Source organism: Culex quinquefasciatus, chromosome 1 (assembly GCF_015732765.1).
Source record: "Culex quinquefasciatus strain JHB chromosome 1, VPISU_Cqui_1.0_pri_paternal, whole genome shotgun sequence".
Classification (NCBI taxonomy): Eukaryota; Metazoa; Arthropoda; class Insecta; order Diptera; family Culicidae; genus Culex; species Culex quinquefasciatus.
Genome location: NC_051861.1, coordinates 15,485,562 through 15,500,910, shown reverse-complemented (window position 1 = coordinate 15,500,910; position 15,349 = coordinate 15,485,562). Strand labels below are relative to the sequence as shown.

Below are 15,349 nucleotides of genomic sequence, written 5' to 3'. Positions count from 1 at the left end.
CAAAAGATACAGATTTTTGAATTTTCATACATCATTTTTGTATGGCCAGCTGCCAAATTTGTATGGAAAATTATATGGACAAACTAATGATGCAAAATGGCTTCTTTGGGCATACCGAAGGCAGCCCAGTTCAGTCGGATTAAAAAAAACAAAAATTAAAATTTAAGAAAAAATACCGATTTCGTAGAGAATTGCTCATTACAAAAGTAAAAAAATACTGCTTTACGACCGACACGGCCGCTGATTAGGCTGAGAATGTGTATATTTCCCCTATAACCATCCCAGTTGAAGTGAATCACGCTCGTCACCAACTTTTGTAACATTCATTTTGGTTGCTCAAATCCCCCTGCCTCTCTCTCTCTCTCTCCCTGAAACTACAACACTATTTAGAATTTAAGCCCCAGTTGGCGCAACCCCAAACGACTAACCTCGGCGCTCGTGATGAGCGAATTCCGCGTAGAATTAGCACGCGGATAAATGGCATATTTTCGCACGACTAACTTTTTTCCCTGCATTGAGAAATTTAGTTTTGGAGGAAAAGTGGTTGAAAATTTCTGAGGTAAATGTGTCAATTTGATAAGCTTTAAATTTGAAAGTGGTGTAGCAGAGTTTTAAATTTTACAAAAATCATAGTGGAATTTATTACATCTGGTTGAACACGGATGTCTAATTTGAAGAGTTAGTGGTCAACCATTTCAGTTTGAAATCCTTATTCAGAGAATTAGTATGATTACAATTGCAAGTTCCGTTGCCTTGTGAACATGGACCACCTTCATGGAAACTTGCCCTTTGACCCTTAATTTGACTCAGGAATCTTGATATTTCAACATAAGATTTAAAATTTCATCGAAATTAAATGTGAAACTGATAAAATTCAAGAATAGCTGCACTGCCCATGTCCCACGTAAATGTCCCATATGAGCAACTCTCTACGAAATCGGCCGATTTCGACCATTTTTATTTTATGTTTTTTTTTTATTTGGCTCAAACTTTGTGGGGGCTTTCCCTATGACCAAATAAGCTATTTTGTGTCATTGGTTCACTCATACAAGTCTCCATACAATTTTGGCTGCTTTCAATACAAAAAAAGGTATGTAAATATTCACACAGCTGTAACTTTTGAGTGAATTTTCTGATCAATTTGGTGTCTTCGGCAAAGTTGTAGATATTGTTGAGGACAGTTGAGAAAAAAAATGGTACACGGAAAAAATGCAGATTTTTTAATCAACTTTTTTTCACTTAAACTCAATTTCCCAAAATATGTATTTTTTTGATTTTCGAGATTTTTTGATATGTTTTAGGGGACTAAAATCCGCAACTTTTGAGCCATAGAGAAACATGGTCAAAAAATCTGCCACCAAGTTATGAATTTTTGAAATAATAGTGATTTTTGGAAAAAATCGAAGTTTCATGCAAAAACAAATTTGACATTATTTTTTAATGCAAAATTGAATTTGCAATCGAAAAGTACTTTACAGATTTTTTGATAACGGACTCCGTTTTCAAGATGTAGCCACCGAAAGTTTGATTTTAGCGAAATATTTGCTGTTTTTCGATTTTTGAAAATAGTGACCATGAGTGACCATTTCTATAAATATATTTTTTTTGAAAAGTTCAGAAAATTTGCTATGAAATTGTTTAAGAGACATTGAAGATTGGACCTCGGGTTGCTGTGATACAGCGGCTTAAACAAAAAGAAACACGAAAATTGAAGTTTTCTAAGTCTTACCCATACAGCCCACCATTTTCTAATGTCGATATCTCAGCAATTAATGGTCTGATTTTCAATGTTAATACATGAAACATTCGTGAAATTTTCCGATCTTTTCGAAAAAAATATTTTGAAAATTTTCAAATAAAGACTAACATTTCAAATGGGCGTAATATTCAACGTTTGGCCCTTTTAAAATGTAAGTCATGATTTAAAAATTATCAAAATATTTTTTTCGAATAGATCGGATAATTTCACGAATGTTTCATGTTTTAACATTGAAAATCGGACCATGAGTTGCTGAGATATCGTCATTAGAAAATAGTGGGTTGTTTTGGTGAGATTTTGAAAACTTCAATTTTCGTGTTTTTTTTTCTTAATGCGGCTGTATCTCAGCAACCCGAGGTCCAATCTTCAATGTCTCTTAGACAATTTTATAGCAAATTTTCTGAACTTTAAAAAAAAATATTTTTAGAAATGGTCACTCATGGTCACTATTTTTAAAAATTGAAAAACTGCAAATATTTCGCTAAAATCAAACTTTCGGTGGCTTTATCTTGAAAACATATCAAAAAATCTCGAAAATCAAAAAATACATATTTTGGGAAATTGAGTTTTAGTGAAAAAAAAGTTGATAAAAAAATCTGCAATATTTTTTTCCGTGTACCTATTTTTTTCTCAAAAGTCCTCAACAATACCTACAACTTTGCCGAAGACACCAAATTGATCAGAAAATTCACTCAAAAGTTACAGCTGTTTGAATATTTACATACCATTTTTGTATGGACAGCAGCCAAAATTGTATGGAGACTTGTATGGGTGAACCAATGACGCAAAATAGCTTATTTGGTCATAGGGAAGGCCCCCACAAAGTTTGAGCCAAATCAAAAAATACAAATAAAATCCATTTCCGGTTTTGGTAGAGAATTGCTCTAGTGAGAAATCAGTTATATTTTGGAATAAAATTATTTTTTTTTTGTTAACTGTGACATTGTTTGATGAAAACATGTCCAGTAAAGTACAAAAAATTCTCGCTGTATTTCTGACAAATCATATTTTGGGTTATTGTAATATTTCAGCGCACCGTAAAATTTAAAGTATGTTTCAGACATATCTTTTTAATATCCATCAAACATTTTTTCCAATTCAAATTTTACTAACGAACCCGTTGTTGACCGGTACCGGTCGAAACCTCAAAAGGCCACGGTCATCCCCGACACCAGTGAAGCTCGTATGAGCTTATCCGGGGTCCGGAATGGTTCAATTTTCCTTCCTGGCGCGTGGGACCAGACTCACATGTCCAGGTACGTCTGTCTGTATCGCCGTAGCGTTCCAAATTCAAAGTGCATTTCCATTTCAACCAGAGCGCCGCGTTCCGTGTGTTGACTCAAGGCCAGGTCGGGGCCAAATCGGCCCCCACTATATATAGGTTGTACGAGACTAATTGAAATGATACACCAAAGGACGGACTGGTTTTCGAGGCCGGGCCCCAAGTTATATTACACGCACACAAGGTTAATATCCTGAACAACGTGCGTGTGTTGTTTGTACACTCTGTGTTTAGAACTCCCCGATGTTGTTGGGTTAGTTGAATCGATTTTCCGAAATTGGAAAACGTTGCTGGTCGCGGCACAGAAATGGCCAACGAACAGTTCCCTAGGCTTGGAAGGGATTATCCGGAGGAAATTGGCGAGTGGCAATACACATGCTTAGTGTTCCAATTAAGGCCGTAACCTGAGAGTTCCAGGAAATTGGATTAGAGTCAATTTCAACTTTCCAATCTGCGGTCATCGATTTGTTCAATGTTATGTTGAGTTTTTAATGTTGTACTCTGTAACATTTTTTTCGAGAATAAAAAGAACATCCTTTTTCTTTGCCATCTCCAGAGCTCCCAATCGGACGCGACCTCGGTGACGCTGCGCGGCGTGACCCGCGACCTGACCGGCCAGTTCCAGTGCGAGGTGTCGGAGGACGCGCCACTTTTCCACACCGATATCCGGCAGGCCCGCATGCAGGTGGTCGAGCTGCCCAAGCAGGACCCCCAGATGCAGCTGGAGAAGACGCACATCACGACGCTGGACAACTTCCGGGCCGTCTGCACCGTCGGGACGTCCTTCCCGCCGGCCAACATCACCTGGTTCATCAACTCGAAGAAGGTAAGAGGAGGGGAATGATCACAAGGTGGATAAAATCGTGACATCAGGCTTTCTAAAAATGGAATATTCAGATTTTCAAGCGAAAATAGCATTACGATTAGGGGACGCCCGAAAATCGCGCAGTGGTGCCAATATTAGAAGAAAAAAATGTGGCTGACATGCCATGGCACCAGTGTTGAAATTCGAGCGAGAAGAAAGAAAGCATTTCTTGTTCGCGAACGAGGGAGAGAACTTGTAGTACTTTTCTTTTCTCGCTCGCGCTCGAATTTTCGTTCGCGTTCTTGCTCTCGCCGCGAGCGCTCGCGAGCGCCTCGTGCTAGCCGTTCGTCCCAAGCTGGCAATTTGTTTATCAGGCTTATTAATGCGAACCAGGCGATGGTATAGAGGTGTGTTGTTTTTTGTTCGTTTCTAACACGTTCAACTTCTCGCGAACGAGCAATTCTGGCTCGCGATAAAGCCCGTTCGCGAGTGGAGGAGAGCACGGGCAATCGGTGAGTTTCTCTCGGCAGCTCGAGACTCGTGGCGAGAACTCGAGAGAGAGGAATTTTTCTCGCGAGAGCGTATATATACCAACACTGCATGGCACATTTTTGTAGTGTTGGTATCACTACGTGATTTTAAGATTTTGGGCGTCAGGACAGTTTGATGAAACTATTTTGAAAATGATGTAATTTATCAAAGTTTATGCATAAAAACAATATTGCTAATTAATTATACAGTCCAGACTCGATTATCCCAAGCATCGATTATCCGAAGTTTTGATTATCCGAAGTTCGATTATCCGAAGGTTTTTATGGGACTTCGGATAATCAAACCACGGACAAAAAAAATCGTTTTTTTCATTTTCTTGTTTTTAACATAAAATTTGAGCTCTACGACCCCATTTTGGCCAAGTTTGAGCTGATGATTGTTTTTTAAAAAAAATAAAATTCATTTTTAAATATTGAATCACCACTATTTTGGCCGCCATCTTGGATTTAAAAATTCTAAATAATTTTAGCGTAGTTTAGGGGTCATACCTTTGCTCAACAATCAAAAATTAGACAACGATAAACATTTTTTTTCGTGATTCGATTATTCGAAGTTTCCATTATCCGAATTAATTTTTTTCCGAGGCCTTCGGATAATCGAGTCTGGACTGTAGTTCATATAATTTTTTCAACTGAATTCCGATGCAAATGAACATCAGGATAACGACATAACATCAATTTTCTATTTTACACATCCAAAGCCCAAAATAGATCTGTACCCCAATACCCCAATCACCAAAGGGACCACTAAATATTTCAATTTTATACGCCAAATGGGTCCACCAGCTTCTATTTTGGGAAACAACGGTTCTGCTGATATAAAAAACGAACGATAACATTGGAGGAGAAATCATAAAAAATAAAATCATACACCTGAGGGGATGGTTTACCTGAGCCAAAAAATCCCGCCGATGTCACGTATTCGTGTGTATGAAAAATGGAAATGACACCCGAAATGAGGGCTCTTGAAGCAGATCGGCCATAAATTTGGAGATTTCTCAAAATTAAATCCCGCAATAAGGTTTTCCTTTTTTCTTCGTCCCGCTCGCAGATTCACCGTTCGCCGTACCAGCGCATCACGTACCGGTCGTTCGAGGGCACGCCGACGTTCTCCTCGCTGGACATGTACCCCCACAGCCAGGTGCTGCAGGACATCTACCAAACGATGCCCCCGTTCCAGACAAGCCTAACGGTGATGTGCGAGATATCGATTCTGCACATCTACACCAAGAGCGCCCAGCAGCTGATCATCGTGAGCGACCTCGTGACCACGATCAGTCCGAACCTGCTTGGCCTGGACGGGTCGAACAACCGTCGGAAGGGCCCGAATGGCGATCCGGACAATTCGGCCCTCACGGACAATGGTTCGGCACGAGCCAGCACCATCTGGTGGACGATAGTGGTGGCCACCGTTGTTCTGAGCTTGGGAGTGCTCGACCCCAGAGTGCACCACTGGTGACCTGCTAGCCCTGCGCAAAGACGTGGTTTGTAAATAAAACTCAATACAAAACTGTGCACGTACTTATACTATTATACTTAATATATGCAACACACTCACACTCACTCACACACTATCACTACACTGTCATTCGAAGATGCGCAGAATACACTCAACCAAACGACAGTCAAACTTAGCGATGACTCAAACCAGACACAACAACTGCAAAGAAACCAACAAAAATACTATATTTATACAGAATGAAAACCATTTAGAACATAACAAAAAAAAACGCTGTTATAATGTACTTGTAAAATATATGTATTTGAGCTTTTTACTAACCGTAAACACTCTACATAGGCGTATTCTCCGATTGCTTCACCTTGAGACATGAAAGTGGTCAAAACTGAATCAGTTGGAGGAACTGTTTGGATTTGAGAGTCTTCCCAAACACTTCTTCTTCACAACTTCACAGCAAACAAGTAATAAACAAAAATACCGTGATAGAACGCTCTGTCACGAACCCTCAATCAAAATAACAGCTGCAAATCAACAATAAAAAAATGTTGAGTAGAGTAAAAATCAATTAACGAAACAGATAAAATGTGCCAGAGTCGAGTGGCCAAAAAGAACGGTTTGTGCACAATCGGAAAATAGTTAGTAGTGAAATAGTCACTACCGGAAAAAAGTCAAAACAACAGAAAAGGTGAGAAACGCAACATGAAAACAGATAAAAATTGCATATAACAAAATAACAAAAGCTATATATGATGTTAGTTTGATAAATAAAGAAAAACAACTAGGTTGATACTGGATAATAAAATAATATTAGCGAATAAATGAACAGCCAGCAAATAAAAAAATCGCATCTTTTTATAAATGTATTATAATGCAAACTGACTGGAAAAACAAAAACAAATCCATGAAAAATATTTCCACACAAGGGATGCTGCTCACAGGGCGTTGTAACGGAAAGTAAAACAGCACAACGCAAATTTGTGTTAGATGACACCGCGAAACATTCAGCTGGAAGTATCGAAAATAGAATAATTAAACGTACTGAGAATTTGTGACGTAAATGGGCACGCACCGTGCTGAAATGCTTGTTACAGTGAAGGACGGTGTAAGTGTAAGTCGTTATCTGATTTTAGAAGAGGAGAAATTTACGTTGCCTTGTAGATATTTTTGGAAAGAAATTCTTTGCATTAGCTGTTTATTTTTAAATGGTTTGTATTAATTTAAACTATGCCTTTCGTTAAAGTGTACTAATCTCAACCTGTATGGAACTTTTGAAGCAAAAAAAAAAACGAAAGATAATAAAAGAAATTGCAAGTAGTAGTGAAATTAAGATAGCAGAAAAAACATGTTAAGTTATTCTTTTATACATGCAGAAAAGCGCTGAATCTATTAACCATAAATCGATATAAATTACAAGAAACATGGTAAAATAATTGAGCAAAAGTTAAAAAAAAAAACATGTATAACAGAAAGAAGCAGAAGACGAAAGAAAGTGTTTGAAGAAAAACAAAACAAACCTAAAGTTTTCAACAAAAAAAAAACCAGAAATAAATATAAACCTGCAAAAAGAAAATGTTTTGTTCAACAAAAATGAAATGGAAAATAAAATTATTATTAAGAATGACTCTTCTAATTCTTTCAAATGATGACCACAGCCAACTCCCCATCGTAAACCCGATATCATGACTTTCCCGAAACAGTTTCCATCTTATCGTAATCTTACACATGTCGCCCATAAATAATGCTCACTCTTACGGTAAGTGCCCGTGTGTGTGTGTGTATGTGTAAATCCCTTCGCCTCAACTATCCTTCCTCTTGCACAAGCATGGCAAAATAAACACACTTCCCGGTCTTTTGTGGTCTCCATTCCTTCCAAGCAACCAAGATTCACAGAGACAAAAGTGGCCGGCCTGCAACCAAAGCTAAAGTTGGCTGTTGCATCGCGATACCAAAGTGAAATGTAATTATGAAAGAGTATTCAATTTTATCAAGATGAGCCTCGCTTCTTGTGTCTCAGAGTCTCCCTTGAGAGGACGTGTGTATGTTCCAAATGCCGGAAAGAGCTGAGCCTTTGGACGGTCTGGTGTTTGCACTGCACAATGTTTGCCTTCCAAATGGATGGTTGAGGACCGGACTTGGTGACAGGACTCTGGGTGATAAGCCAACGCAAATTGTGGCCGAGTAGTGCAACAGTTGAACAAACGAGCGATGCTCATAAAATGAAACCAAAACACGGCAACAGCCGAAAAACCGCCAACATGATAATGGGACTGGTGGAATCGTTATTATTATTTTTTGCTCCGGGCTACGAGCTGATGACCGCCGTGCAATTGATAAGCCGCGGGGTGTTTTAATGCAAATTATCAATTACCGTGGACCTATAAAAGTGCACCGCGGTGGACCAGAAATCATCAGTTCCGGAGAAGGAGCAGGACGACGACGACGACGATGCGCTCGATTCTGGCAGTGACCGTAGTCTGCCTGTTTGCTTACGCAAGCGGCAGCTACATGACCAAGGATGTCAAGTACGCCGACAAGCTTTTCCTGACGAAGCAGAAGGCCATCCTGGAGATCTTCCAGCATGTGCATCAGCCGGAGCTGCATACCTCGTTCTGGGAGGAGTCCAAGCAGTTTGACGTGGAGCAGTACCTGGACCATTACACCAACAAGGAAGCCGTCCAGGACTTTTTGCGGTACTTCAAGCACGGTATGCTGCCCATGGAGGAGATCTTCTGTGTGCACAACGAGCTGCATCGCGAGGAAGTCATCGCGCTGTTCCATCTGTTCTACTACGCCAAGGATTGGGATACCTTCTACAAGACCATGGTTTGGGCCCGTTTCCACATGAACGAGGGTATGTTCGTGTACGCGTTGACCGTTGCTATCTTGCACCGCCCGGACATGCAAGGCATCGTCCTGCCAGCTCCGTATGAGATCTATCCGTACTACTTCTTTAACGATGTCGTCATCAGCAAGGCCCAGCGTTACAAGATGCAGGGCTTCTACAAGATGAAGAAGGTCAACGATGTGTACACCGCGTACATCCCCAGCAACTACACCGGATACTACGTGCACACCAGCCCCGAACAGCGTCTCGGCTACTTCACCGAGGACATCGGTCTCAACTCGTACTACTACTACTTCCACGCTGACTACCCGTTCTGGATGGGAGGCAAGGAATTCGGTCTGTTCAAGGATCGTCGCGGCGAGTTCTTCCTGTACCAGCACCAGCAATTGCTCGCCCGTTACTACCTGGAACGTCTGTCCAACGATCTCGGAGTGATCCCACCGTTCTCGTGGCACAAGGCCATCACCACCGGATACTATCCGTACCTGCGCTACTACAACGGAGTTCCGTTCCCGGTGCGTGACAACTACTACAGTGCCTCGGTCGACAAGAGCTACACCGTTGAGATGATTGAAGACTACGAGCACCGCATCATGGAGGCCATCGACTACGGATTCATTGTTCTGCCCGATGGAAGCTACGTTAACATCACCACCCCCGAAGGCGTTGAGTACCTCGGTAACCTTATCCAATCCAACGGAGACAGCGTAAACGGACGCTTCTACGGATACCTGGAGGTCCTGGCCAAGTTCTTCCTCGGCGGATCCTTCAAGATGTACAACGAGTACCGTTCCATCCCGTCCGTCCTGGAACGCTTCGAGACTGCCATGCGTGACCCGATGTTCTACCAGCTGTACAAGCGCATCATCCAGACCTTTTACTACCGCTTCATGGACACCCTGCACCCGTACACCAAGACCGAACTGACCTTCCCGGGCGTCAAGATCGAAACCGTCGAGATGGACAAACTGGTCACCTACTTTGACAAGTTCGACGCCGACATCACCAACGCCGTCGATGTGGAGGTCTTCGACGAAACTACCATGAAGTCTTCGGATTTCAAGAAATTCGGCAAGATCGCCCACTACCAGGGACAGGACTTTGTTCTGTACGCCCGCATGCCCCGCCTGAACCATCTGCCCTTCACCTTCAACCTGAACGTGGTGTCCGACAAGGCCCAGAAGGCCGTCGTCATGCTGTTTGTTGGCCCGAAGTACGATCAGTACGGTAACCTGTACGGAATCAACGCCAACCGTGAAAACTTCTTCGAGCTGGACCATTTCCTCGTTGATCTGATCCCGGGCAAGAACGTCATCACCCGCAATTCTCAGGACTTTAGCTGGTTCGTCAAGGACCGCACCACCTACTTCGAGCTGTACAAGCAGGTCATGCTGGCGTACAACGGCGAGACCAAGTTCCCGCTGGACATGTCCGAGGCCCACTGCGGCTTCCCGTCCCGGCTGATGCTCCCCAAGGGCAAGAAGGGCGGCATGCCGTTCCAGTTCTTCTTCATGGTCGCCCCGTACCACGCCCCGAAGGTTGAACGCTTCGCCGGCTACGAGGAGGTCGTCTCGTGCGGCGTCGGCTCGGGAGCCCGTTACGTCGACACGCTGCCATTCGGATACCCGCTCGAGCGCAAGATCGACGAAGCCGAGTGGTTTGTGCCAAACATGTACTACTACGACACCATGATCTACCACAAGAGCGAAACCGAGGTCAACTCCGTCGTTGTCTAAGGCGAGTATTAGGTTGTGGCATCCTGCTTTTTTTGGAATGAAATGCACTAATAAAATTTTCTGAACGAATGGCGAAAGTCTTTTTTTTATAATTGTCGAAACTCGTCAGTACAGATCTCCTCGAGGATCCCAAGGCAGCTCAAGCATTCATTGCCATCTGTGAGCACCCCCGCAGCTTAAAAGTTGTCTAATTTAATAGTTTTTCTGCGAGACGGGAAAACTTTTCCCAGGAAATCATATCGCATTATTTTTCCACTTATTTTGCGTTTTCATCTCACGAAAGTTTTTATTTTTTCTGCAAATCTCCAGACAAGACGAACGTCTCCCGGGTGCTTTCGTAAGACGATACACAGCGCACATGTGCTTTCGCAAAGCATATTGTATAAGCTTTATCATGGACAGAATAGTTGAGATGCGGGGTTGAATTAGAGAAAGAATAAAGTAATCCACCCAGTAGTGTAAGAAAACGTCAAAAAACCATCTTCAATTGTGAATGCAGCAATTCCGTTTGAAAAGAGCCTAAACCGAAGAAAAAAATTCTCCGATCGGGCTAATATTTTTTTTGTTTGGCCGTTAGGGTGACCTACACCGTGCTAGGGTGGTCCCAAAAACGGCCATTTTCGTAAATTTTCGCAAAAATAACATCAACCGAAAAAATAGTTTCAACTGATTTTAGCTGGCTTTGACGTAAATAAAAGGTGATTAGTTTGCCTTTCAAGTAATCTAATCTAATCTAATCTAATCTAACACAAACGCAGCCAGTCCGATGAAAGCATGCTGGAAAGTCTTGTGATTTGATTACGCCCCAAGCACTTTTCTTGTCATTATTGATAATTGTAGTACATCCGAGAACACCCGAAAATGTATTACAAATATTAAAGCGGCCAGCCCTACTGCGTTGTGTTTACCGCAGAGAGGATTCTGAGAACGGATCACATTTCACAGAATCTACAGGGGAGGAAGGATGCGTGGACATACCGTACTAAACGCTCCGGTTGATTAGTTTGCCTTTCAAGTAAAACATAAATTGTGATTCGATAAAAACCCGCCACACATTTGAAAAAGTCGCATGAAAACTTAGCGTTTTGACCGTGTCCGAACATTTTTCACTAAAAATGTGATAACTTTACAATTTCAGCGATGACCTTTACATGTTTGAAAGCCGAAACATTTGGTACCCAAACATGTACATGTCATCGCTGAAGTTTTAAAGTTATCGCAGTTTTAGTGAAAAATGTTGATTTTTTGCCGATTTGATCATTTTTCCGATTTTGCTCTTGGCGCGTCGAAAAATCCAATTTTTTTTTCAAAAATCATATCTTGGAAAGTTTTTTTTTTATTTTATGTGAAATTTTCCGAGGAATCCGATGATAATATTTTCAGACAAAGACTGTCTGGTTCAGACACAGTCAAAACGCCATTTTAAGTTTTCATACGACTTTTTCAAATGTTTGTCTTTTTTGGGTTTTTCCAAGACATTTGAAATCGGTTGTAACGGCACAGAGTTATGATTTTTTTGAAAAATGTAATTTTTGCGAAAATTGACGAAAATGGCCATTTTTGGGACCACCCTAGCACGGTGTAGTCATACTCAACCATACCGGCCAAACAAAAAAAAATACGGGTCTGATTATTTCGGCTATTTTGAGCCCGAACGAAGAACTTTTTTTTTTGGTTTAGGCTCTTTCCAAATGGTATTGCTGTTTGGTTGAGCGTTTTCATTTTTAATAAGACTTATATTAGCAAAATGAAAATAAAAAAAAAACTTAAGTTGAAAGATGTTCATGTCACAAATAAGAAAAGTAAAAAGGGACCCTTTCCTGAACTGCATGCAGATTTGCGACAAACTTTTATTCGCGATTTTTTTTATTGCGTATGCTATTCCGCTGTATGCCTTCAAAAATTTGCTGACAAAGTTTGAATAATTCATCTCAGCAAAGAGATTGCACTATCAGGCACAAACACACAAGGACCGGCACACCTGTTTTTGACTAATGTGCCTGTGAAATTATTTCAGAGCACGAACAAAAGAGTAATAAATTCTGTGGGAAAAATATTTGAATCTTGTTTTATTGTGCTACAGATCTGTACCTCGTTTAGCAGGGAAATGAGGTTTAAAATTATGTTATCTTTCTCATGACAATGTTTTATCACCAATTCGCCGAGTTACGCAGCGCGCTTTAAAATGCTTAATCTCGAACTTTTTACAGTAAGGCGTGACGTTTCCAAGGCGACCTTCGTTGCAGATCCCCTTCGATCGTCCATCGATTGTCCTGCCGTTTTGCAACTGGTAAACATAAACGCTCGCCCTCGCGTACTCCACCTTCACTGTTTTTAACTTGTGCTCAGATCTGTTTGACTTTGACATCCCCCGTGACACAATCAAAAAACGATTCCTTAATCACCTGAAATCCCATCCCTAACCTGACGATACACAGGTAGATTTTAGACCCATGATATTTATGTTAATTTATTGAGACAGTTTTAAGAATTTGTGTACTTGTTGATGCGATAAGATGAGGTGGTTCTGTGCCTTATTGAGAAGGTGTGTTTAACGATTACCAAACACAACTCAAGGGGGCTTTTGTCCACCTTCAATATAGAAAAAAAATAATTGAGCAACATTGAATGAATAGTACAGTCAAAAAAAGTTTATTCGAAGTTATCAATTGAGTTTGTGACCCCAGGAAACATTTTTTTTCAGGAGTTCTACAAGAGCTCTTCAAGATAGCTACAGCATAGCAGTTTGGACCGCGGTAGGATAAAACTTTCTTCAAGTACTCTTCCAAACTCCTGAAGAAGTTTTGAAGAGAATTTTATCCTACCGCGGTCCAAACTGCTATGCTGTAGCTATCTTGAAGAGCTCTTGTAGAACTCCTGGAAAAAAAATGTCACTTGGGACAATATCAAATGTGAAAATTGAACTTGAAGTTTACGTTAAATCTTATATAAACAAAACATTTTTTAACAAAACCTTCAAGTTCTACTGGAAAAGCATATTTTGTGTCTTTTTCATCAGGACACCAAAAACACACTCTCACTTATACCCACTAGCGCTAGCACTGGTAAAGTCCCGGGTTTTTGGTGCACCATCCCACTGACCAGTGTCCATCGGTCGGGTTGTGAAACTCTCTCTCTCTCTGAAAGGATTCCCCAACTTTGGGAAAAGGGGCAAATGATATCTTTTCCGGGCACCCAGTTGACGGGCGTGGTTGTCCAGTAGCGAGCACTCGGGTTTGTTTACTTAGCATAATTATTCCATTTCATCACAAGTGGCGTACATTCGATCCTTTTTTGGGGAAATTCCTCCCACTTTACCCCGATTTCCTTTCATTTATCCATGTCCGGACAAACGGAAAATTTTACAGTCATCTTGTGATTTCTAAACACTTTTCCATAGATTTAAAAAAAAACGTTATAGCTTCATTTTTTTAGATTTTTTTAAATCTACCTTAAAATTACGGTTTGTTTATTTTTTTTTATTAAAATCATGCCAAATTTTCGAAACCAAACCGTTTTGAAAAGTGGTCCCATTTTAGCACAACGACTGTAATCAAGTGAGATTGGTTTGCTTTTTCGAATGCTGACTGGTTTTACCGCGGAAAAATGCTGGAAATTCAATTTATAATTCGAGTGAAACCGGCTCCCTCCCATCCGCAACTCATCGAGCAACTTCCGTTGCCGCTTGTAAGTTTTTGTGGTGGATGGCTCGATTTGATAGTCCGTTTGAACATGTCCGTCAGCCTTCGTCAGTTGAATAATGAAACCTACCGGTGCAGTTTGGTTTCGGTATTGGTTTTTCAGTTTTATCCGAACCGACTTGATTGGCCAATTGCGTGTTCAGCTGAAAGCGAAGCATGCAAAATCGACCATACTCAAACGCTTTGTTGACGACCCATGGTTCAAAATACAAGACTGCCAGAATTTCAAGCAAATTCATGTTCTTCATAATAGGAAAAAAATAACAACTTCGATTGACTAAGAAATCAGTAAAATTTTACAGATTAAAAAAGATTCTTCTTTTAATTATTTTATCAAACTTTATAAGTAGCAAGTTCGTAAAGCCAAATTAGGTGTTCGTGATCAGGACTGTTGAGAAAAAATGCATCACCCTTAAAATATAGGAGTAAATAATATGAATTCCTTAACCATAATTGCATTTCTGTGACAGAAAGTTGTAAAGTTGTTGCAAATGAAAAGGGTAACTTTTGGTTTGTTGAAAATCAAGGCGATCAGGGATATTTTTTTAACCTCGAGGTACCTTCATTTGAAAATGTATAATTTTCAAGGAAAAACCCGATTTAATCCCACCAGCGGTGAGATAGAGCCTTTCTTACTAAAGAATATAACTTCTTTTTATTCATAACATCGACTTGATACAAAAAATCTTATGATGAAAGCAAGGTATTATTAATGATGTGTTTTCTAAAAGAAATTGAAAACGCAATTTTCACCAATAGAATATTTCTAATCGTACAAATTCTTAATCAAACAAGCGTTTATGACAAACGCTAGCATAGCTAGCTTCCAATGCGCCAGTGACGACGCACACCGCGGTTTTGGTGTTCTAGTTTTGGTACGAGCCCAAAAACCGAACAAAGCAGGCGCAAAGCAAAACCGAGTAAACCGCACAGTGGGAAGCTTGCCATTCAGCATCTACAAAAGTGAGAGAGTCAGAGATAGACATTTTTACAACCGCACCACTACTCACTCAATCGCAATACCTTAGGTATTGTCGCCGCGGCACTAAACCGAATTGAGCAAGTTTAACTCTCGCGACGATTTTCTGTCGCGAAATATCTGTCAAGCATGTTTAGATGATTTTGAATCAGTGTGTTTGCTTTGGATGATGAGAAAAACGTGGCTGATCTTTTCTGATCTGCCAAGGAAATGGAACGTTTTAGATTAAATT

General features: G+C 40.7%; 2 protein-coding genes across 2 annotated transcripts in view; both read left to right on the top strand.

Annotated features, from left to right (window-relative positions):
• LOC6032983 overlaps positions 1-7,386 on the top strand; it is a 430,596-nt gene extending 423,210 nt beyond the window's left edge. The window contains exons 7-8 of the mRNA XM_038265997.1: positions 3,598-3,867; positions 5,449-7,386. Coding sequence (XP_038121925.1) covers positions 3,598-3,867; positions 5,449-5,856 — 678 coding nt within the window. The 3' untranslated portion in view covers positions 5,857-7,386. The remainder of the gene's footprint in view (positions 1-3,597; positions 3,868-5,448) is intronic.
• Positions 7,387-8,254: 868 nt separating this feature from the next.
• On the top strand, positions 8,255-10,509 carry LOC6032985 (hexamerin-1.1). The gene has a single exon (XM_038248760.1). The coding sequence runs from the start codon at positions 8,302-8,304 to the stop codon at positions 10,435-10,437; it is 2,136 nt and encodes a 711-aa protein (XP_038104688.1). The 5' UTR covers positions 8,255-8,301; the 3' UTR covers positions 10,438-10,509.
• The last annotated feature ends 4,840 nt before the right edge of the window (positions 10,510-15,349 follow it).

What these genes read in the sequence shown, in the direction of transcription:
- LOC6032985 (XM_038248760.1), top strand. Translation starts at nt 8,302, where the DNA reads ATGCGCTCGATTCTGGCAGTGACCGTAGTCTGCCTGTTTGCTTACGCA.